Below are 25336 nucleotides of genomic sequence, written 5' to 3' on the forward strand. Positions count from 1 at the left end.
ACAACTGAGATCAAACACTATAACCAACAAAATAGCTTACTTCTGTAAACAGTTGCATATTAAACATTTTCATATTAGTCAGTGTATATGCAGGCAGATACACATTTATAAATACACAAAATAAATAACCTATAACCAGACAGACCAATAACTCTGCAATAGCATGATATTCTAGATCAACATACATCTGTGGGGAAGAGAAGAAAAGAAATATTCTTCCAGATTAAAAAAATGCAGCATTAATAGGAAAAGATACTTTGCATATGTAATTTGCAATCTGTGGAAACAACATCCACAACAGCAGTTAGAATACAGGCAAACTATCTTCTCAACAGCACCTTGAAACTAATATGCATTAGGTCTGTTGCCAGGTACCACTAGCAAATGAAGGCATAAAATCAGCAGAAGCATCTAGGACACTGAAAATAAACTTTAAAATATGTCACATGCAAGATATTCATTCTCAATATAGTGTACACAGTTGTGTAATTGTAAAGAAACTTGTAACTGAGAATGAGAATCCTGGAATCTGGCTTGAGGCAAATTAGTTTTTTATTTTTTTTTTTTTTTTAAGCCAACCCTATTTTAGAAATTTTTAAAGTCTTGTTGATTCTTGCACACTGCAGAAACACACACAGTGTTTCTCCCACTCTGAAATGAGCAGAATAATATTCTTATCTATATGTTAGTCACAGTAATTGAGGTCATGGGAGGATCTGTACTTTTCCACTGACTGAAAGAACAAACCAGGTGCTTTGTGCCTCCTACCATATCTGTAGTGTGCAGTTGCCTAGTAACTTCTTGTGTGCTATTGCATATTTATCACACATGCACATATTTTTAATACAAAGCTGACCACTTACATTTATTAGCCAAAATAGCTTGTAGTAATACTTCAGAAAGTTTAATGTTGAATTTAGTGGATTTCAGGTAGGCATTTAAACTGACAAACACAGCTTTACTGTTATCTTTTACTTCTTACAAAAAATTATTAATATGTGAATTTGTAGCATAGAAAAAGCAAAGTCTACAAATGAAAATATCAATTAGCAGCTGTATGTAACTCTTCACAGGACATCATGTAGTCTCTCAAACTTAACACACATAAACTTAACAGATAGTTAGCACTTGAAAATTTTACATAAATTCTAATACTGTTCCCAAAACTTAGGTGTTTCAGTACTTTGGCTGGTCATTGTCTTCAATAAACAAATATCTTAATTATAAAAGTGAAATCTGATAGACAAGTAGTGCTACACAATTAACTTTATTATATATAATTTCCTTTTGTAAAAATGAAAGGGAGTGTTCCAGTTATATTGCTTTGCTAATATTTAAATATAAAATTTTGCAGATAATTAACTAATCCTCCTATTCCATCTGCAAACCACAATGACATAATGCCCTTATATACTTCAGACTATACATATTACAAGATCCTATTTCATCCAAGCCATACAATTAGCAGTACCTGTGCAAACCCATTTAAAACAACAGATTTTTCCAACAGCAAAGCAAACTGCATTTGTTACAGCTGGTAACATAACACTTCTATCATTGTATGTAGTACTGTAACAAAACAAAACAAAGTGTCTTACTGTCCAAGTCCCTAATCCACTTAAGGAACTGCAAGGAATTAATGAAGCTATGAGCAAGAACTCTTTAATATCACTATCAGTACAAGTACAAGTACTTCCAGATTAACGATTCAGCATCCTGTGAAGATGCTCAATTGCAGTCTTTATTTCAGAAAAGCAGTAATCCACAACACTGCATTAGGTATTGTATAAAAAACTATCACCAGATCCTCGGCTAGTTTAAGCCTGTGTGTTCTACTAAAGTCAACAATATCAAATGCACCAATATATGATAGAAATAGTTCAGTGCTCAGACCTGAAAATGGTCCCTTTTTTTTTATACAAAGTCTCCATTTTCATCAAGGATCCCTTGGCACTGATTAAGACTAGGACATTAATAGTTACTTTCAATATATTTCTTACTTAACATTAGTTTTGATTTTAATTTAAAAGGAGCAACACATCAGCACTTACAAGTAATTTAGAACTTGAATTGTGTTTATAAAGACTATCAAATCTCCAAAAAAAAGAAAAAAGGTTATTGACGCTTCAAGAGATGACCAAAAATGCACACAGTAGGATAAGACTGAGCTCTTAAAAAAATAAAAATGATAAAAAAGAATTCTGGGGGGGGGTCAGCCTGTGAGGGGAAAAAGCAAGCAGCCTAGAACATTAGCAGACAGACTTTCTTTCCATTCCCTCCCTCCCCCCCATTCTTTTTTTAAAAAGAATACTTTTTCATCCAGAGCATGTGAAACATTGTTAAGGATGCAGTGGAAATCAAAAGTTTAAATGATCTTAAGAGAGGATTAGCTGCATTCTTTAAGATGCACACTACCCTTACAGAAACGACCTGCATAGTGTTGAAACATTGACAGCTGTTTTGATAGCTGCGCATCTAATTCAACAACTTTGTCTTTTAACCAATTGTATAGTTGCTAGTAGTGAGAAGATACACTGCCATGCATGAAACAAAACTTACACAATGTGTGTGTTTGAGAAACAACCTGTTAGCTCATCTCAGAGAAGTCTTACAACGTACACATTCCAGTTAGACTCTGAAAAGATCTAGGATGGCCTACTGACTATATTGAAAACTTACAGCTGATGCAGGAGCCTACAACTTTAATTTTAAAATATTTGGAGCATTGGTTAAAGGCAAGTAATTATTCTTAAAGTAGAAGGTTCCAACTTCGATTAGCTTAAGTAAACAAAAATCTTCCTTCAAATCTGGGTTTCTCTTCTCATCAGTTCTCACATGTGAATAGAAATTAAATATGCGTAAATTAACCGAAAAAATTGCAGTGGTTAACAGCATCAGAAATGGTCCTCAAGTATCATTTATAAAGCAAATGCTTCACTCTTAGAAATGCTTTTAGCGAACGTTAGCAATGTTGTACTACAGATTCTCATTCACAGTAACAAATGCTTCTCCTTAGATCAAGCAGCTTATTTTAAAAATCACCATCTTAATTATGCACTTGATAGTTTTTCTACTTTTTAAAGCTTTTTGATACAGAAAAGCTGCAAGTAATAAAAATAGACTGACTTGCTAGTTTCTGTGGAGGAACTAAAAAGTAAGCATTATTAAAAACAGTAAGACTCACATACATCATGTATCCATAAATCTATGGTCATGAACTATATGACCTTTTCTTAACATTGAACACATATTTGAACACAGGCATGCAAAGTGTTCATCAGTTCCACAGAAACTTTATGATAGAATTGCTATGCAGTTCCCTAAGGATGAAAAACATATGTAAAAAGCCACTAGTAATCAAGGAATCTTGTTTCATTTCACATAATAAAAAAATACAAATGCTGAAAAAAATGGTAGAAATTAAACAAGGAAAGCCTATATAGTCATAGGCCAAGCAGTGAAACAGGGTTTGGATTTTTCTTTTTTTTTTCTTTTTTTTTTTTTTTTTTTGGTATGAATAGTTAGACATAGTAAACACTTCCAACAGCAATATTCAGATTCCTGTGAGCAATTCAAAATAAATCATGGAAAGGAACTATATCCATACTACCAGATAATACTGTTAGCCATGTAGAAAAGTTGAAGATAATTGCATCCATCCAGTGCTATCATTAAGAGGAAAAGGCTGGGGGGAAGTGTTGGGGGAAGGGGGAGGAGAGAAGGAGGGGGAAAAAAAAATCACTGTGCGTGTCATGAGCACAAGGAAGTTATTTTAACCTGATGAACATCATGCTTTTAACTTCTCAAGCTGTGTGTATTTTTAAAACCTAAGGCTCAGGTACTATTTTGGATGACTGACTAACTTTTCCAGACTGCTACTTTAGGGTACCACTACAGCACAGTGTCAAAAGCTTCTAAAGGACAGTACAGTAGCAACATGATTAAATACTAGACTTCCATTAAAAAAAAATAATAATAGAAAAGCTTATTACTCCTACTTTCAAAGCAACAAGCACTATGAACATTGAATGAGAACTGCAAATCAAAGCAAATCAGATTGAATTGAAATACTTGGAATTTCAAGCTCAAAGTTAAAAACCTTTCCTTTCATTTTATAGATGTTTAAGAGCGTTTGGATTCACAAAAAACATCCTTAGAGTGATGTCTGCAGACCTCAAAGTCCTGAATCAGGATATCCTCCTAAGAGCAAATAGTCTTAGCCCTTTCTTTGAAGAGGGTGAAAAAAAAAACACAACCATAGACAAGAAGGAAGAAAGGTAATATCAGATTTTTATTCTACAGATAACAAAATCTTGAGAGAATAAAACATTTGTGCTGTCAAAATAAAAACAAATAGAAGTTTGCTTTGCCTATGAAAAGTTGCTTTGAATCAAAATTTGCTCTTTTTTTCTCTCAAGCATGAAATCTCTCTTCAGTTTAAGAATGTTTTCAAAATAGAGTGAAGCATAAAGTAAATGCATACTGCAGAACATTTACAGAATCTTATTCCAGAGGGGGGAAAAAAAAAAAGTCAGATGAGATTCTTGCACATCACACACTGGTAGTCTGAAACTTAAACCACTCTGTGAAGTCTAAAACACTTCACATGGATCAGAACATGCTCTGAAAGTTAGTCTGAAGATCTGAGTAAGTGTCATATTCTCTTTATTAATTTATCATGGCGTATTTCTAAAATTAAAAAAAATGTTCAAAATAAGTGTTATTCAGTCATTAAGAAAAAAATATCACTACAATATCCTTCACAAGAAAGCCTAGCTACAAGATGCTTTCACACAAGTGTATCTCTCATTGTAACTACAAAGGCTAGGAAAAAAGAGATAGACAGACAGACAGAATAAAAATAGCATTACACTATCTTCCAAGCATTCTGAGACAAGAATTCAACTGATAAAGTATTTAGAGGCTAAAGCCAACAGATGAAATGATTCTAAGCAAATGAAAGTTAAAACAACCCTGACTTTCTGATGATACATAAAAAATAAAGTTAAAAAGGCTGGAGAAGGAAGTAAGGACAAAAAAAAACCAAAACAAAACAGAAAAAAAAACATTCAAAGAGCCAAGAGTATAGACTGTCACTGTCTAACCTGAGCAGTACAAAAGCAGTTCATACATTCAGAGTAAACGGATCTTAATGTAGCATGTTCCTGTGGGAGGGAAGAGAGGGGGTGTCTTTCCCCTTTAAAAGGCCAAAAACAGAAGTCCCCCTCAATATACTTCAAGCTAAGACCCAGCTAGCAGAAGATTTTTCTCACAGAGATAAAGCAGGGCAAAAAGATCTAATAAAACTTCCTTGCAGTTTCCTGCTCCTGAACCCCTTTCTTCAACTCTTCTTTCCTTTTCTAGTAATAGGAAGAAGGCAAGGCAGTTACTATCCCTAAGAGTCCATACTCTACCTGCTTGTCTCTGTCGTAACAGCAGGCAGTTGTGATTCTTCTCCAAAGAGATTTAAACATAGAAATCAGTAGAGTAGGGCATCACGGAAGCATAAGCTGCAGTAGATGTATTTTATAATCATTTTAGTTTCTTGCCCATCATAAAATAAATACACTAGTTCCTTGCTTTAATTAAACCTCTCCCAAAGTAGAGGTTTCCTCCAATATTTGTCATGGTTTTTATGGATCACAGAAGCATCCAAAAGAACATATGACCACTCCAAACCACGCAAGCAAGTCTGGGCAGCTTCTAGTTTAAGTAAGTACACACAGCACCACTTAGTGGTGAAAATGTAGTCTCCAGGAACATGAGTGAAAAATTGGAAGACTAGCCTTTTTTTCCCCTCAAAAATGAATTAGGCCTGCTCTTTTCTTGATTAACGATGATGACTGAAGTGTCTTTACTGTAAGAAAGTGTATCTAACAAGCAAAAGCTCAAGAGAGCTGAACCTGAATGATCTCTAGAGGTGCCTTCCAACCCCAAATATTCTGTGACAGCAGAACCAGAAGATCCTGAACTTCAAAAAGATACATCCCACTTTGCAAACTTCTCAGAATTCTACTACACTTAATAGCGTTCACCTTGGTTTCAGGCAATTCAGCTTCGAGTACTGCTTATACTCCAAAGAAGTACATCTTGGCTCCTGAACTTTTACACAGACTTACGTCAAACAAATGCAAAAAATATAGAAAACTAAAGACCGATTGACAGCAACTGGAACATAAGTTATTTTTTCCAGTCCATGAAAACTGCAAAATCATCTCAAACTTGTACACTTACATAATCAAGCACAATAATTAACAGAAAGAAAGCCTTTTATTCAGAACACAGTAGTGCACCTTTACAAGAAGGTCATGATTTCAACTTACAAAGTCAGCATTAGCAACGCATCTTTTGGAAAGAGGAAATCCTTTGTCCCTTATCAAATAACAACTTCAAATATGTATAAAAAACAAAACACAACCTCCCACCATACACCCACACCCATACCCCAGAAGCCCTATTTAGAATACATATATAACTTCTCTTCATAGATGACATATGGATCAATTTATACTTCAGGTCCTTCTCCGCCAGGAACCAGCTATAAAAGAGTAAGACAGTTTTGTGTTAGTGCCATGGATGTGAGTTATACAAACCCACATCTGATGCTTCTTGCTTAACATTTTAGCAGATGGAGAATTCACAGGAAAACAAAAAATGGTTTTTGTTTTTGATATTATCCTACCCTCCTAAAAGAGGAAGTCAGTAACTGCTAGAGAAGCATAGATGTCAAAAAACAAACTCCAGAACTTAAAAAAGTTTAATACCAAATAGAAAAGAGTTCTTAGATAACACTATGTCATCCGTTATTCAGTTCAAGAAGATAATTCCACCTACAAAGACTATAGTTCATTTTTAAAGGACAGAGAGTATGCTTCCTGTTAAGAAGCTTTTCTCCAATTAGTGGCTCTTCCCCAGACTGTTATTATGCTAGGAAACTCATTTCCCCTTTCCAATTTTTATTGCAAAGCAGAGTGCAAAGGCTTATAAAGAGCCTGAATCCTTCTAAACATAGCAGGAAATAAGTTAACATAGTATTTTCCTGTGAAGAAAGGAACAGAACAATACAAAGGAAATACCAGGAAAATCAAATTTCAGTAAAACATTGCTTTTATCAATATTTCCTTAATAATTAGCTGAGAGCATCTAAAGGCAAAGATCTTTTTTTTTTATTTGGGAACAGAGGTTAAAAAAAAATCTAAAGTATAATTTTTTGACAGGAGATTTGCCTTGAAGATAGATAGATGTATTGCCCAATACTTGCACTCTAAGAATCAGCAACTTCTGCTTTAAGGGCAAGATACTACCACATCTACTGGATGACTGTAATTTTACCCCATACAAAAAGACTGAGTATGCACTATCCATTAAGGATACAGGAGAATAGCCAAAGTGGAAAAAGTTTGGATATCAAGGCAAGATGGCACTTGCTCAAAGAGGTGGGACACAGAGTAAGAAGGTAGCGGTGCGGAAGTTATTCCTCCTTCAGAGAGTCAACCTAGACTCAAATCTGTCTTCTTCCTCTTCTCAGAGGACTAGGAATGCCCTTATATTCAGATACAGTATGCCCTCACTTTGCAGCCATCTATGCAAAGAAGCAAAAAACTACTGTAATAGGTCTATTTTTGCGGTAAAGTGTCTAGGAAGTTGCAGAATTTAGCTTAGGGATGAATAATCACAATACTCAGTTATTGGTTCAGTCTTGGTCTTCAAATACCAACATGCAGGAAATTAAAATCATAGTACTTCTAATTTAGTGTAGCCCAACAGACCTCCACACCTTTCCCCAGAGCACATAAAGGCACTGCTCCCTGGGCATCGCATGCTATTTTAGTAGTTGAATGATATGACGAGAGTGTAAGTATCCAAACTGCTGCAAACACATCCACACATAAGGTAATGGATGCGATTTATATACACCTTGCCCTACGCAGTTATACGGCCAAGCACTCATGAGCTAAAAGTCACTATAACAAAGCTACAAAGAAGGTTCCAAAGTCAGAAAGGACTCCCTAACACATCTGAAGACATGAAAAGGATTCATCAAAATGAAATTATGGTCATCCTATTTTCACAAATTTTAAACTGTAACATATGACAAGTATGGCAATAAGATCACTTCTCTAGCCTTCAGTCATTTACATATATGTCCCTGAAGCTACCTGAAGTAGCTGATGTAATGGAACACTCAGCTTGAAGTAGCAAATCAAGCAGTAATTGAATTCAACAAGTACAGAAAATAAATGCACCCAATCTCTTTGCAATAATGACTTACCATCGTTATGTTATTTCCATTTAGCAAAATCTGGTCTAGTTTTGTGATTCTTCTGCCCTCAGGTGTAATTTCACTGAAACAGCATGAGAAAAAAAAAAGATATAGGTAAATGAGAGTATGTAACTATGGAAAATGATTGTAGCTTTGATTATAATACTGACACAAAGCTATATATTACAATGGAATTTATCAGAAGTAACAAAAAAAAAAGCTATCTCACAACACAGTTTTGATACACTGGCCATCTGGGTAAAGAAAGCTACCTGCAAACTAAAGTGATCGATTGTACTTTTCTTCTTGACACATAAAGATGTGGATTTACTCTCTAAATCTTACCAAAATCTTGACTGCTACTAACATTCAATGCTACTAGTTTTCAAACAGTAAGATCACAAGACAAAGCATTAAGTGCTTATTCTTAAGTGTGACAAGATTCCAAATTTTTGCCATATATGTTATGAAGAATGCAAAATTAAGGCCATAAATTAGGAGCTTCATTAAAAATATTTACTGAGATAAATCATGAAACAGATGCTCTATGACATGGCTGTCCTCAACAGATCATCCTCTAGTTTAAATCTAAGGTTTAAACTATTCAGTCAGCAAGCATTCTGAAAGTATCAGAACACTTTGCTTCAGAACCATGTTTTTGTAACTTAGAAAATCAAAATTTAAAAAACCACAAGAGACAGAAATAATACTTACAATTCTGTAACATCTTCTAACACCATATCTGAGAGTCTCATTTCAAGGAAAATAAGGCAACGAGTGTTTAAATTATTTTCATTTTACATGGAAGTTGATTTTATTTTATAAATAAAAATGATTTTAAAATAAATACAAATTAAAAAATGACAGAAATCTGATAGAAATCATGAGTAATATATTAATACAAGAAGTTTCTACTCAGTGAACTCTGAACTCTAAAGAAACAAAATGAATTAACCCTAAACATAAACTTTAGGCTTAAGCATTTCCATCAAAGGATACTGACAAAGTCATCAAATCCTAAAAGCGTTCCAACAATTTCTTTGTCGCTCTTCATCACAATATGAATGCGTGAGCCTATACATTTGTCCACAAGCTCTGTAAATTAAAAAAAAGGGGGGGGGATTAAGAACACTTCTAAACAAAAAGTCTAATATTATGAGAGCAAAAAACAAATTGTCAATGACACTAGTAAGACAGAGAAAAATTTTCCTTACACAGCTTACTACTAACATTACATTAAGAAGTCTTTAAGGTAACAGTATTATATAGACATACTTATTTTGTTGAAGACATATTACTATTGCTGCTAGTATGCAATTGCTCAGCATCTAAGTTAGATAATCTTCAGCATGTCTTCGTGTTGCATCCAAATTAACGAGTAATTTATTTGAATGTTGTCCATTCTTAAAGACCCATTGTTATTCCCCTCTTCGAGACAGAAATTTAAAACTTCTCTCCATTAACATTTGCCGGGAACTGAATAGTTTATGGATCCAGACATCAATCCTGAGCAACCCGAGGAGTGTTATAACGTACCAGGTTCCCACAATTTAACAAAAGACGCAAAAAGAGGTTTTATTGACAAGTTATGCCTGTGCTCCTCACCTTTCTTCCCTGACCACCTCCTCCAAGAGCAACGGAAAGCTTATACTACACGTTACCTCCGTTATGGAGGCTTGTTTTTCTCCCGCCAGGAAAACCTGACCTCTGAGCAAGAACCATGCAGCCACCTAGCTTCAAGGCGCGAGAGGCGCAGCTTTTTTTGTTTGTTTGTTTGATTTGTTCACGTATCGCTCGCACGCCGAGGGCGCGAACCCCGCTTCGCTCCAGGCCCTCACACGGCCACAGAGAAGCCCCCGCCCCGCCGGGCCCCAACCGCCGTCCTCGCGCACCCGCCACGCGCGGCCCGTGACGTCCGCGACCGCCGCGCCGCGTCACGCCCCACCCCTCGCCTTCCAACCGCTCCGGCCCCCATTTAAACCGCCCGCCACGCGCGGCGCCAGGGAAATCTAAAAACTGCCCTTCTTTCCCGCTCTTTGCTTAGGGGGAGCCCAGAAACCTCCCTCTGCCCCTTGCTTGAGGGGGAGCGCCTCCCTCCCCTCCCGCACCGCCACCGCAGCAACAGCCGGGAGAGAGCGGAGGCACCGCAGCGGCGCCGGTTACCGAGCGGCAAGAGCTGAGACGGGTTGGTAGTCGCGTTGGCCGCCATAGTGGATTCAGGCCTGACCAATCGCTCCCGCCCCCCGCGGAAGTGAGCGATCCCCCTGAAGGCGAGGCCCTCTCTTGCGTGGGAGCGGCAGCCCTGCCTAGCCGATGTCCGAGCGGTCGTTCCTCCCGGCCGCCCGGGGCCCTGGGCGGGCGGCGAAGGAGACCTGGCCGCCCCGGCCGGCCCTTAGCCACGCAGGAGGAGCTCTGAATGTTTCTCCTCTTAAGGCAGACCTGGTACATCTTCCTCTCTAATCAGCAGGCTGGGGCTCGGTCGCTGTCGACACGAATGCCGTGCTCCTATCCCCTCGGCTGCGGTAGGGCTCCGTGCTGTGACTTACATGAGAAATTAAAGGGATTTAAATTCTGCTTCCGAGTGGAAAAGCCACTGTGCCATCTGCACCCGCTTAGTAACCTAAGCTGTAATGTTACAGCAGAGAGCGAGCCCTGCTGTATTTAAGGGTGAGCATGGCTCTCTGCCGAAGCTGCTTTATTTCTAAGTGATTTAAAAGTCCTCCTGACTTTTTGAATTGCTTGAAGTTTACTGTGCTTAATGGTAGCACTGGCTCGAATTGGAGATTGTGTCAAGCTTTAGCCTCTTTTCTTTTTTGGAAAATTAAACATTTTACAGAAATTGTAAATATTTTTGTAAAATCATGTTTTTCTGAAGGTTACCTACCCTGTAGCACTGATCCTCCTTTGACTAAATACTATTGCCCCAAAAAAATTTTAACAAAATATTTTTCCTCTTGTGGGAGATGTAAATAGTCACTGAGTGTACACAAAAGAAAAAACAAAAGCCAGGCAACATTGCATAAGCAGCAAAACTAGAACTGTGTTGAAATTAGACAAAGTTTTAGTAAGTAGGTATGTCTCGTTGAATCTGAGCTATGTGCAGTGCTCTGAATCAAATGACCACAATTTATTAAGGTCATCTTAAATACATACTTATCTTAAACATACCATTAATGAAATTCTTGTGCACTTGAATTCACAATAATGAAGACAGATTTCAGTGTATTTTAGACATTTCAGAAGTTTCTTATCTCTTGGCTTCTTTTTCCATATTTTGGTTAAAATAATCACTTTGTTCTTCAGGATTTTTATTTAACTAATGGATACTTTATATATTTTAATATTCATGTCTAAGATTTGTCTTTTGTAAAGATGTACTTCAGTTTTGTGAGACATTCATGAAATCTCTACCCATCATTACTTTCTCTGTCTTCTTTCTTATTTTGTTTACAGCAGAAGTTTCCAAGTGGGAAGATCATAATCCCAAGGAGTGTCATGGTCATTAATTCAGACTGTTTAGGGTAAGAGCCTCAGAAAAAAATAGACTCCAAACAGGAACTGAAATTACAATCAGCAAGAAATTAGTTACAGACCTCAATTCCATGCTAGGATTTCATTTATGCTGATTAACAGAAATCTGGTTATTTTTAGTCACATGCTCTTTTCTAAAAATTCACAATCTCTTCCTTTAGGAAAGTGAGCTATGCCTCACAAATTTAGTGAAACTACCAGCTACTACAGGCACTGCTCACCACTAAGGCTATTTCTAGGTATATAAAACATACTTCTCTTGTAAAGGTTATCCGTCTCAAGAAGTCTCATTATAGATAATCAGCATCGATAACTTTATCACTACTAAATTCAGAATGAGTGACAAATTCTAATTACTATGCTAATGATATAAGAGCTGGTGGTAGCTAAGTAAATACTACTGCTGAGAGAAAAGAACTGTCTATATGGCCACCTGAGTTTGAGTTTGTTACTGATATTTATTAGATATGTGCTGAGAAAGTACATTCCATTAGGAAAGTTTCAACTGAGACACTTCCAGGAGCTTTTGTTTCATAGCTGCTCTATCTCCCTTTCCACTTCATAAAGACGAACACATAGTGTTCTCTGTGAAAAAGACATTGAAGATGTCAGTCAGATCGATTTTCTAGAACAGGCTGATATCATTTAATCCAGTGTTTAAAATTTTTGTTGCCTTAGTGGGAAAAAAATTTCAAACAATGAAAAAAAAATCTAATAGCCTATTCAGAGAAGCAATAATCCACAATTATCCAGCAGTCTCATTGTGATGTCCCTATAATGCAAAATCCATAGCAGTGAGAGCCACATTGCCCTTTCTTCAATTAACTGAACATGAGATAAAAATACTCTGAGGCATCTCTTTTTTTTTTTTGGTGTATCTTATTACTGGAGGAGATAATGGCTCAAATTTCACACATTTTTCTTTCTTGAAGAAAACATCATAAAAGTAAGCTATGAAAAAGACCTGATAGGGCGTCATTCTCTTGCCAATGAAGGATTGTTTCCTGCAGTTTATCCTTTGTTCCCTGAAATCTATATTTTATGTAATAGAAGTTCTGTTGAAGTTGAAGAATAATATGTAATTATAGACTTACTGTATAATTGGAGCTTCTGGGTATTGTGTTAGTGATGAGATTTTCTTTGAGCATTATTCTTTTATATTTTTTTAAAAAAGAATCTCTTCTGATATCTACAAGAAATCCTAATTGGTGAGAGTATACTGATTAACAAATGCTGTCAATTTAAATAATTCAGATTCATAAGAAAGGTAAATGTGGGAGCATGGTGTGAGCACAGCATAAAGATTTTAACACTTATGCTAAATTTGCTTGTGCTCCTGGTAAGTTTTTAAACTCTCTTCCTCAGGACATCCTAATATATATGTTTAGAAGTTCAACATCTTAATGGAAGGAGCATTAACTTGTTTTTTTTTTTTTTTTTTTCTAACTCTAATCCATTAATAGGCTTGCCTCAAGCTAAGCAATCCCACAGATAACCTCTCCAGCTCTGAAAACATCTTGAAACCCTAAGTTGTTTTAACAGCAACACTCTGAAAATGGATGATCTATGCGAGGATATATATTAAAAAAAAAAGCTTTCGAACTAAATCTTTTATTTCCAGTCTTCTGCCAACCAGCTCACCTATGTGCATTAAAATCAGGTAAGAGTTTTGTGCTGCTGTAAATTAGGCAGTCTGGGGGGTTACTCTTTTCTCTATTTTCACAGCGGCTTCGAGAAGTGGAAAAAACAAAAAAATAAAATAAAGAGAGGTTAGTTACCATTTTGTCTCGTACGTGCCCCCTCCCGGGGCTGAACTCGCCAGAGCGCCCTTTGCGCGGCACTGGGGGGCAGCGAGCCGCGGGGGCCGCCGCACCCAGACCTGGAGCCGAGATAAAAACGATCCCCCTTTTAACTTTTTTTTTTAATTATTATTATTATTATTTTCGGAGAACCCCTTCTTAAGGCAGCAGGCGGGGCGCGTGCCCGTGAGGGCAGCGGGCAAAACAAGCGCGGCCGCGGTGGGAGGCGCTGCTGCTGCCAGCTCTCCGCCCTCCCTGCCCGCCGCCTCCTCCTGCTCTTCCTCCCCCTCCTCCTCCTCCGGCGGCCGGGCCGGCGCTGCGGAAGGAAGCGGCCGCGGCGGCTGCGCGGGCCCCCGGGCGCGGGGCCGCGGCCATCGCCATGGAGAAGCCGGGCGCTGCCCCCGCGGCGGCGGCGGCCGGGCCGCAGCGGGGGCCGGTGCTGCACATCGTGGTGGTGGGCTTCCACCACAAGAAGGGCTGCCAGGTGAGGGGCGCCCCGCTCCTCTCCTCCTCCTCCTCCTCCTCTCCCCGCGGCGCGTCGTGTGAGGGGGAGTCGGTGGCTGCCCCGAGGCCGCGGGGTGGGCAGAGCTCGGGAGCGCCGTGGGGCGGCGGCGGGATTCCCCTCAGCCGGGCGGCCCCCGCGATCTCCCGGAAGGTCAAAAAACACTAATGTAGAGAGATTTATTTATTCGTGTGTTTGTTTATTGGAGGTTGAGGGGCCTCAACCCCGCCTGGCGGGGCCCCTCCTTCCCTCAGCAACGCAGGGAGCTGGGGAGGCCTCGGTGAGGCTCTGCCGGGGGGGGGGGGGGGGGGGATAGCCTCTGTTTTCTTTTTTTCCTTTTTTCTTTTTTTCCTATTTTTCTCTGCGATTTTCAATTTTAAGAGCTCTGTTACAAGGGAGTGTTTTTTTTTAAAAGCTTGTTTTGTATCGGTAGGAATTGTATTTGAGCCAATAAAATAATGGCTATTCAAGCAATGTTTGGCTTCATGTTACAGTATTAAAATGAAACTGGTGTTTAAGCTCCTAGTGATTCGGCAGTCTCTAGAAGAATTGAGGTTGAGTAAATACTGATCTCTGCTTAGAAAGGTACTGATTTCTGTGTGCAGAAATACACATAAATTTGAAATGATAAAATGATGAATAACTGTGCTTTTCAGATGGTTGTGCTGTTGAGGTTTTTTGTTTTAAGTATGGTTATGTGGCAGGAAAATTTTGAACTCTTGTGCTTGCTATTCCTAAAGGGGAAAAAGAAGTTGCAGTCTGTAGATTTTGTAAACCAGCCAGTCACCAAGCGTAGTTGCTCTGTTATTATCAGAGCAGATAGATGTAGTTGGATGGAATTGACTTGCTGTGAGTTCGCATGACTAGTAGTATTTCTGGTAAACAAATGGTGTAGGAAGTGCCAGTCAGGGTAGTTGTAGTGATCAAAACCAAATTTTGTGCCTTCAGCTTCTAACTTCCATCAGTGAATGTTTAACGATTTGTTACGATTGTTCTTTTCCTTTTGTTTCCTTCCTCTTTCTTCTTTTCTCCCATAAACTAGTCTTTAAAGATTATATTTCACCATTTCAATAGGGGTAGCTGTTTGCTAATGCTCTTCCCCTTCCCCCCTGTCTGGAAGGGTGGATGAAACTGTCTGCTTTTTGAAATGGTCCAATATGTTTCAGTTGTTAGAGAGCTGAATGGTCTAGTAACCCAGAGCACTGATTTACCGGCATCCTTCGACATTCCTAGAAGAAGCCCTTTTGAAAGCAAGAGAGGGCAGACCAGTTTCCTTACCCTAGGGTGTTCTTAGTCTCTAGGAACGTTTCCAGAAGAACACTGTACATCATACTAATTATCTGAGAATTGATCCAAAACCAGCTTACTTAGTACAAAGTGAAAAGGAGTTAAACTGATTTTTGTTGTGCTTTGGTAAGCAAAACAAGCACAGGATGGCAACGGGTAAAAGAAGATCATACCAACAGCAGCTGGAACTTGAGAGCGATGTTATGCACTGTGTTGCTAAATCTTTTCTGAAAAACCTGCATGATTTTGTAGCGCTTCATTTCCCAGGGTATGTAAGGCCCATTTAAATGTGCATGTTTGCAGGATCAGTTTCTGTGAAGTAACTGGATCATGGAGCTAGGTTTGCAGTATTTATCAGTCACTTCCTTGTCAAAGACTGTTAAGAGATCAGCAGCGGTTGAGTGTTTGTAGGAAGAATAGCACGTTTTTGCCCTCACTTGTTTTTGGCCACATGGAAGAAATGTAGGTTGGAGACAAAAGCAGATGTGGCTTTTGTTGCTTCTTTGGAGATCTTCTGTTCTTGTAGCTATGCAGTGCTGTTGCAATAACAAAACAGAAGTTATAAATTTATTGATAACTGAGTCTTATCTCATTGCCAATAAAATGTTTATGGAAGGAAACTTTCAAGTCTTGTCAAAATTGGATGGCAAAGCCTCCAAATCAAAATCTTTTTGACTGGAGAATTTGCAGAGGAAGGTAGTTGGAGACTGGAATGGGTAGCTGTGTCACTGAGATTAAAAACTGTAGAAATAGAACGAAAATTGTTAGAATCGCAAACAGGCAGACTTTCTAAAGGAGATCTCAGTAAAGGGCTCTTTAGCCACGTAAATATAAGAACTGGAGGAGGGAGGTCAGTAGGAAAAGGGGAGATTTATGATAATTTGCATGATTTGAACAAGTTCAAAGTCTCGTTTTTTCAGTAAAAACTGATATCAAGCATGAAAGCAAAGATGGGATGAGAGCGCAAAAACTAAATTCAGTAAGCTTGATTAATGGAGTCATTTAACTTGTTTCAGAATTTAGGAAGAACTGAAGCTGAAGTCCTCAAAGCAAAGACTTTAAATATATACTACCTCCAACTTGACAGGTTTGTTACTGAAATTTGGAAAATGTTTCTTAAAAGAATTGGAGGCAGAGATCTGCGCAGCTGTAGCCTAATGAGGTTGACATCAGTAATATGCAAGGCTCTAGAGAATTTTTGAAGGGAAGAATTAATTAACAATATGAAAGTAAGTAGAATGAGTCCTGTGTGGATTTGCTTAAGGTAGATCATGCCCGACTGACCTGCATCTTTCATAAGCGTAAACAATTGGTTTACCTTTATGTAAAAACAAGAACAGTGTTTTCATATATATATATATATGTGTGTGTGTGTGTGTATATATATATATACACACAACGTATGTATTTATATATATACAATATATGTTTCTATGTATATATGCAATATAAATATATAATATCAACTTCTAGGCAGATTAGTATTATATATATATATAAAAATATGTATTTTTATATATATAAATGCACAAATCTGCCTGGAATTCAATGATGTCTTAGAAAATAATTTATTTTGTGGTACTTTATAAAGTGACTGTATTGGAGAATTAGTACAAGAACTAGAACTTGAGTGGAGAACAGCTTAAAGGGGAGGAAACAGCAAAAAATTTGTGTTGAAGAGGAACTGCTGGTCTGAAAGGTGCTTGCAAGTGTTTCTCAAGACTGACTTTGGGACAATGTAACAATGGTAATTGTAGTAATTACTATAAACAGTACATTCTAACCTGATGATGAGCAAACTTGGGTCAGCATTACAAAGGAAGGTTGGAATATCTTACAAGAATGGATGCTAATGCTGAAATGATAGAGGGATGCAATACGAAAACATGCAAAGGAATGAGTAGTAATAACATTATAGGTATGAGAATTAATGCCAAGAGACCTCTGGAAAAGAAAAATATCTGCATGTGATCAAGGATAATTATAAGCCACAAAAGTGTGACTGAGGGCAGGAAGAAAACAAATGTAGTCCTACAGTGTGTTAATATATGTACTGATGTATAAAAATTCTGACCATCATCTTTCAGAAAGATTGGTTCAGGCTATCTCTGTCAGTTCCAGGAGTGGATGAGATAGCTCTTGGGCAACATGTTTTATAGGAGGGGAAGGTAGAGCTTGGATATATAGGCTAGTAAAATGAGTTTTTAGGCTGTAGCTGGATTGACCACTGTAAGCCAGCCCTATAAATAGGGGAACATTTTCCCCTTTTCCTCTCCTGCCTCCACACTGCTGTGAGAGGAAGGTAGCTCAGCTGTAATGTGACATGGGGAACTAAAGTGACCAAAAAGTAAGATTTGTTTTGATGTTTTGATTTTGAGTTGGTTGGTTCACTGGTTCTGTTTCTGTAGTGTGCATCTGCAGAAAATGGCTCTGCTGGAAGAAGGTGAAGACTAGCATGGGAATGAGAAGTGTCTCATGACAGTTGTAGCCTGGCACTTCTGTTTTTGGTGGTTGTGTTTGTTTATGGCGTTTGAAGAGCTTGTTGAACCACTATACTGCATAAAATGATATTCCAAGAGAATGTTAGAAGGTGAAAGACAAGAAGGGAGGAAAAACAACTTTTAGTTAAGGGCAGGACTGGCACCAGGACAAAAGGATATGAACTCTGTGTAATTACATTTGAGGTTGAGGATGAGAAACTACTAGCTAACCAAGTGAAATTCTTAAGCTACTTTCAAATGGGAACAATTAAGACTGAACTTGATGAGTTTAAAAATAAGAGGTCATATAGCAAGCTTGCCTGTTACAACGGGGATTGAACTTGCTTGGCTGAGAAGACTCTCTTAAAGTCTTATGTTTCTATTCATGTTTCCTCAATAGACTTCCAGAAGATGTATACGGAATGTAGATATTTTAAAGAACAGTTTCTGTTCTTTAAGTTAAAGCTAAGTGTAAGAAAAAGTTAATATATGCAGCAAATAATTTTAGATGCAGTTTAGAAATGTATAGGAACTTCTTGTATAGCTCTCAAATTTTTTCATATACATTTTTTTTTTAAAAAAAAAAAAAAAAAAGAATGAGACTCAACAGATTGGTCCATTCATGTGTGCCTTTTGATACATAGTGTGAATGTGATGGTTATTCTACATGGTCCTTTCAAGGGCACATGGTTAATGTTTAGTCCTTTTTTCCTCTTTTTTTTTCTTTTCTCCTGTGTAGAATAGGCTTATATAAGAAACAAGGCTACGGTGTACCATTCGTATAAAACTGTCAGCAGGATTGTGCAGTCTGAGGATGTAGTTTTCTATGGAATTACTACAAATCTGGAGTTCTTACTCACTGTTAAGATGGCACATATTAACACATCTAAGGGAGTGTTCTCTGACTAATATGAGCGAGCCTGTGGAGAGCTGTATGTTTTTGTTTGTGTTTGCACTAGCAGATCTCCAGCCTGCTTCTCTAGGCTTATCAATTACTAAGTCATACAGTGATACTGATGAAATATCCAGAAAGTACTGTATGCTGTATTTAATATATCTATTTGCCAAAGAGAAAATGTAGTTATAGTAAGGTTCTTGCAGAATGGAAGGAGAAGCTTGTCTGGAAAGTAGATACATCTGGTATTTGAGAGGCTCTCAAACAGGTCATTAAAGAAGGCAATGATAATTTGCTTGAAGCATCTCTTGTGATGAGTTTCTTTGCTGTGTAAGTATAGTGTGTATTGTTGTGGGAACCCTTGTCATTGCTTAAATAAAACAGCAAATATCATGAAATATGCAAGGGTCTTGAGTAGTATACATTTTTGTTCATCTGAAATGAAGAGACTGAAAAAGGATCATAGAGCAGTTGAGGAAGGGACATTTAGAGATCAGTTAGTCCTGCTCCCCTGCTCAAGAAGGGTCGCCTGGAGCACATTTCCCAGGATTGCATCCAGGTGGTTTTTTAAATATCTCCAGAGAAGGAGACTCCACAGCCACTCTGGGCAACCTGTTCCAGTGCTCTGTCACTCTGACAGTAAAAAGGTTTTTCCTTTGATTCAGGTGGACCTTTCTGTGGTTTAGTTTTCTGCCCAGGGCTTCTTGTCATGTCATTGAGCACCACTGAGAAGAGTCTATGTCCACCTTCTTTATACCTTCCCTCCAGATATTTATACACATTGATAAGATCCCTCCAACCTTTCCCTCCTCAAGGCTAAACAGAATCAGCGCTCTCAGCCTTTTCTTGTATGAAAAATGCTCCAGTCCCTTAAACATCTTTCATGGCCCTTCTCTGGACTCACCCCAGGAGCTCCACATCTCTCTTGTACTGGGAAGCCCAGGATGAGACCCAGCACTCCAGGAATGGCCTCACCAAGGCTGAGCAGAGGGGCAGAATCATCTCCCTCGACACGCTGGCAACGCTCTGTCTAGTGCAGCCCAGCGTACCATTGGCCAACTTTGCTGCAAGGGCACATTGCTGGCTCATATTCAACCTTGTTGCCCACCAGGACTCTCAGGTCCTTCTCTGCAAAGCTGCTTTCCAGCAGGCCAGCTCCCAGCTTGTTACATAGGGCAGGACTCTGCACTGGCCAGTGTTGAAGTTCATGAGGTTCCCATCTGTCCACGTCTCCAGCCTCCTGGGGTCCCTCTGACTGGCAGCACAACCCTCTGGTGTATCAGCCACTCCTCCCAGTTTGGGATCCTCGGCAAGCTTGCAGAGGCGCACTCTGCCCCATCGTCAAGGTCACTGATGAATAGCTGAGCTATACTGGGCCCAGTATTGACCTCTGGCCTCCAACTAGACTTCACGCCACTGATCACAACCCTCTGAGCTCGGCCATTCAGCCGGTCTTCAATCCACCTCACCGCCTGCTCCTCTAGGCCACACTTCATCAGCTTGTCTATGGGCATGTTACAGGAGACAGTGTCAAAAGCCAAGCTGGACAGCATCCCCTGCGCTCTCCTCACCTGCTCAGCCAGCCATCTCATCCTAGAAGGTTGTCAGAGTGCTTAAGCATGTTTTCCCCTTTATGAATCCCTGCTGACTACTCTTGATTGCCGCCTTGTCCTTCACGTGCCTGGAAATGGTGTCCAAGATGAGCTGCTCCATCACCTTCCCAGGGATCAAGGTGAGGCTGCCTGGCCTATAGTTCCCTGGATCTTCCTTCTTGAAGACAGAGGTGGATATTTGCTTTCTTCCAGTCCTCAGGCACCTTTCCTGATCAGCATGACCTTTCAAAGGTGATTGGGAGTGGTCTTGCACTGACATCTGCCAGCTCCTTCAGCCCTTGCGACTGCATCTCATCAGGGCCCACTGACTTGTGTATGTGCAGCTTGTTTAAGGGACCTCAAACCTGATCTGCCTCTATAAAGGCAGATCTTTCCTCCAGACTTTCTTCCTGGTCTTTGGGGCCTGGGAGATTTAATTTTAACACTTAACTTTACAATGCAGTTTTAACATCTAATTTAATTAATTTTAACATTTAATTAGTATTTCAAGAAACTTAATTTCTTTGTTACCTGTTTGGTGATGATAGAGGATGGAAGCGTGACCTAAGCAGAAATGGACAGGAGCTACAACCCTTTATCATATATAGTTGCTCATACTGTTACCTGTGAAGGTAAAACACTGTTTTGGTATAGTAATACTTTCCACACGCTTCTTAGGCTGCGTAAGATACACATGAAGTGAGACTTAAGGAAGTCATTTCACTTTGCCTGAAATGAATTCTGGGTGTGGGCTCACTGTAGTCCCATAAAAAAGAGCTAATCTTGTTCAAGTATTTCTTTTCTTCTTAATTTTTTATTATTTACGAGCCTCTAACTGAATAGCTGTTAGGGACCTTGCTTGAACTGGTTTATTTGTTTGCTTTCCTACAGCTAATCATTTAAAGATAAATTCTGCATGGGAGAAAGAAATGAGTAAATTGTTTAAAAAAACAAAAAAATGAAATTCATCATTAAAAACATAAATTCAAATAAACAGTAAAATCCAGACCCTGAAACTGTAAAACTTGTAACAACAAAGACCCCCCAAAATCTAAAATGTTATGCCACTAAGCTGCTTTTTTTGTTGTTGTTTTTTAGTTTCTCATTTGGCTGTATCTTTGCTTTCACCTGTTCACTACACCATGTGAATTCTTTCTCTTGGTGTATACAGTTTCTAGTTACTAGAACACAGAGAAACTTAGGTTAAAGAAAAAGGCATGTTAATTTCTATCTAAAATGTTTTTTCTGAACAGTTTAATTCTGTCCAAATAGTTTAATTTGGAACCTTTCTATGCTGTAGCAAGCTGTGATGTCTGAAGATGATTTACAGGGAGAATCATATGAGCGATAATGATTAGACAGTATTTTGTCATGGTCTTCATTCTGTCTCAGCTTTAATAGCCTACAATAAGTACTTATTACACCTTCCAGCAAAGGGTTTGCTGCTTGTTATGGGTATGTGAGAGAAGTGTTTTCAAGATATTACTTTCCTTACCTAATTAATAATGCTATGCGTAGTTTTTTTTAATTGAAAAAAGGCTCTAAATGCCTATGAAACTTGAGCGTAAACAGGGGAAAATATTATGAGGAAACAGTTTGCTTATGAGAGAAATTCTTAATCAGTCAGAAAAGCATACTGGCATAAGTTCAAAGTAGAAGGATTTGCCACAGAAATTGTTACCGGTCTCAGAATATCAGTGGATGGGTAGTTTCTGTGAGCAGTTACTGGCCGAGCTCTCTGGGTCTCGGTTATGTTCTGCTTGGTTACACTTGCTTCTGCAAAGGGTTGTAAGATTTGGGACTGTTGGTCCTTTGTCTTCTGCAGCAGCTGATACTGAATTTCATAATAGTTTTCAGGAGCTGAGGTGGTAAATGGCTATGGATTTCAAAGCAAATGAAGAAGTGTTTTTCTGAGTTTTTTTTGGGTTTTGTTTGTTTTTTTTTTCCAGAATCATAAAGTATTTTCTGTCCTCCCATTTTAAGTGAAAGATCAAGAATTTAATTTGCCTTAACATTTTAATTTTGAGAGCATGAAATGATGTGGAAAAAAAACTCATGATAGAGATCTTCAGCAAAAATGTAATCTGAACAGAAATTGACTAGTAAATGCAAGTCATGTGTTGAAAAATAAACGGGGAGACCTTACTGTTGAAGTAGAAGATTGAGAGTCGTGAGGCATACTGCCATAGCTAACTCTGGTAGAGAGATCTTGTTTGATAGGATCTTCGGGTGCTCATTTGAGCTCTGTGTCTTAAGTTTTGTTTATGTGGGTTGGCAGATGAGGAATGGTCTCTGAGGGTATAGGTTTAGAACATCATGCTCACTCAAAGTCCTTCATTCTGAAGGTGAATTGAGAAATGATTGACCTTTTTAAAAGGAGAGGAAGAAAAACTGGTTTCAGCACAGCCAGAAAAACTTGCAGGAAACAGAAGACATAAGCCCACTGACTGGTTGTTGAGGAAGTATATGGTCCTTCTACTACTATACTGCCTGATCTGGCACAGGAAACCTAATCTTCTGTTTATGCTTTACGTGAGGCTTTGTGGTTATTGCATCTGCGTAAACTCTGGCTTTGACCGTGTCACCAACCGTGCCCATAATCTCACTTCACTGTTCTATGAAAAAGAGGCACAAAGTCCAGCTTTATTGCACTTGGTGTCCACAGCCCAGTGCTGCAGCTCACTGCTCTCCTAGTGCAATGAGTGAACATTGCTTTACTAAGCCCTTACTGTACTCCTGAAGTGTTTGAATATACTCTACGTACTCCTTATTTACTGAAACACAGAAACTCCTAATTGTGCCGCAGTAGAAGTGCGGATAATGGGAAAGTACTATGTGTGTCTTGGACTGCTCCCATGACCAGTCACTTGTGGTTGCTTGGGATTCATATTGTGTAAAAATAATGGCAGCTAATCTTGACCTGCTTTCCTATATGCCAATGAAGAGTGACATTGCAAATGTCCCAGATGTGGTAGTGGAATACTCTAAATAAAAAATATTCTGCATGCTTTTGGAATACTGAAATTTGCTCTAAGGATCTTCAAAATACTTCCAAGTATTTTAACTCATTGATATGAGTATGATATTTGTTTTCCCTCGAGTATTGTTAGACCTGCATGTCTATGTGAGTGTGTTCTTTGGGTGGACTGTGTTTGAAGAACAAGGCCCCTATCTTGGGTGACTGATTATACATTCTGTTCCTTGTGCTAATAAAACTTGCAATCAGGAATGACAGAACTGATACATGATTTTTTTCTGGAAGGAAGATTGAGTATGTTTTGAATTTTTAGGGAGAAGTGTGTCCTTTAATTTGCTTCAACTTGTTTGCAGAATTAGGAGACATCTAGGAAACACGTGTGGTTAGTTTGCTGTTTCTATAAACTGTTCTGAGCATTGTTTACAGTTTCCAAGTCTCCTTTTGTCTTCTCCTGTGTTGTCTTTCTGAATGAAGATACTGAATACTTTCCTAAATCACAGGCAGCCTTTCTTGAGGCATCTGTCTTTTTTTCTTTTATTCAGGAGATTACTTCTAGCATGACTTATTCTCAGTTTGTCTGCTGGCTTTCCTCTAAGACTCCAGTTCACTGGAAAATTAATTCCTTTTTCCTCTTCCTGATCTTTGCCAACCCAGCAGCAGTGCTTCTGTTACACATTTGGTTGACATTGTCTTCACAGAGTAAGTGAAGCACATGCCTTGTCATCTTTAATATTCTTGAGTCTGTGCTTTTGGGGGAGCACATAGAGGTAGATATTATGCAATAGGTAATCCTGTCTAGTGATTAAATAAAATCCTGTTAAGGGAGCGATAGAAACAGAACTGTCTTGGAAAGATACTGGACCAGAATCAAGCCAAAGGGTTTTGTTCCTGGCTCATGTTGCTGTTGATAACCTTAAACATATCACTTAAATAGGGAACTAAAACAGAGTAATTGTAGTAAAAGTATTTAAGCACTTCAGGGGGGTGTTACAAGCATGAGATTCTCTAATGTTGCTAAGTTAATGATATCATACATTGAGTATTAAAGACTAGCCTATAAGCTATTGTGTGCTAGGTGGAAATATATGGATTTGCTTCTTATGTTCAACAGGTTGAAATCTTGAAAGAGACTCTTAGCTTTTATTAGAAAAGTGGCTACTCAGATTAGCATGGAGTGATAGTCATTTTAAATACACAAGGCACTGTTAAATGTACAGTGAAATTAGTATCTGACACTTCAGTTCTGTGAACAGCACCACAGGTTCTGATCTCTTTCGGAAGTAATGGTGAATTCCACACTTTGAATATCTCCCTATTCTGTTCAATTAGTATGTTGTATTCCTTTTTTCAAGAAAAACTACTAAGTATGATAGTTTATGTTTGTTTGTTTGCTTTGGGTTTTTGAGTTTGGTTCTTAAAATTTAAAGAGCTGTTTGCTCTGTAGGCGCTTCCTTGAAGTGCCATAGTGGAAACGATCAGTGCTTCTCTTTCCAGTTCCATACTGATTATTTTCTCTGTAGTTACTCTACTGTGTAAATTGAGAAGGCTTTTAAATATTTACCTGCAGTTACATAACACCTTCTGCCATCATTAATTTTGTAAGTAATTTTGACCTCACTTGGATAAATGAATGAATGCTAGACATGTAAAACATGCTTTTTTGTGTGGTACCTTTCATACGCCTATTTCAAAGTGCTTCCAAATAGTAACTTGGACTCCCAGCACACTTGTAAAGTTGGCAATTGTAGTTTACATGCAGATGTGACAGAGGGAGGTGCAAAAATGTAACATGACTTACCAAAGGTCACTTCTAGTTGCAGTAAGTTAGAACCTGCAAGTCTGGACTTCATGTTTCCTGTCCTAATACTGCCAAATTTTAGAGTCTGTTTGTCTGTATTTGGTCATCTGGCCTATAGCTTCTAAGTGGTGCTGAGCTATGACACTTGGGCAGGAGTGTTGTTTCTAACAGCTTGCTTACAGCGTTTCTGACAGGAAAAACTGGAAGCAAGT

General features: G+C 38.6%; 2 protein-coding genes and 1 long non-coding RNA gene across 5 annotated transcripts in view; 2 read left to right on the forward strand and 1 right to left on the reverse strand.

The window, feature by feature from the left end:
• Nucleotides 1–6251: 6251 nt before the first annotated feature.
• On the reverse strand, nt 6252–10495 carry LSM5 (LSM5 homolog, U6 small nuclear RNA and mRNA degradation associated). Of its 3 annotated transcripts, none has more exons than XM_062567899.1 (5): nt 10427–10495; nt 9263–9358; nt 8978–9005; nt 8273–8345; nt 6252–6538 (listed from the first exon to the last, which is right to left on the reverse strand). In XM_062567899.1, the coding sequence occupies exons 1-5, from the start codon at nt 10470–10472 to the stop codon at nt 6506–6508; spliced, it is 276 nt and encodes a 91-aa protein (XP_062423883.1). In that variant the 5' UTR covers nt 10473–10495; the 3' UTR covers nt 6252–6505. The 3 variants fall into 3 exon arrangements, with proteins under 3 accessions (XP_062423883.1, XP_062423885.1, XP_062423884.1); XM_062567901.1 differs by lacking the exon at nt 10427–10495 and adding an exon at nt 9925–10155; XM_062567900.1 differs by lacking the exon at nt 10427–10495 and adding an exon at nt 9869–10149.
• Nucleotides 10496–10586: 91 nt separating this feature from the next.
• LOC134136158 (uncharacterized) lies at nt 10587–13431 on the forward strand. Its single transcript, XR_009957442.1, has 3 exons — nt 10587–10785; nt 11717–11784; nt 13258–13431. It is a non-coding gene; the product is annotated as an uncharacterized LOC134136158 (long non-coding RNA).
• A 541-nt stretch (nt 13432–13972) lies between these two features.
• AVL9 (AVL9 cell migration associated) overlaps nt 13973–25336 on the forward strand; it is a 46856-nt gene continuing 35492 nt past the window's right edge. Inside the window, exon 1 of the mRNA XM_062569528.1 lies at nt 13973–14077. Within this exon, the coding sequence (XP_062425512.1) occupies nt 13973–14077 (105 nt within the window). The remainder of the gene's footprint in view (nt 14078–25336) is intronic.

This window comes from Rhea pennata, chromosome 2 (genome assembly GCF_028389875.1).
Source record: "Rhea pennata isolate bPtePen1 chromosome 2, bPtePen1.pri, whole genome shotgun sequence".
NCBI lineage: Eukaryota > Metazoa > Chordata > Aves > Rheiformes > Rheidae > Rhea > Rhea pennata.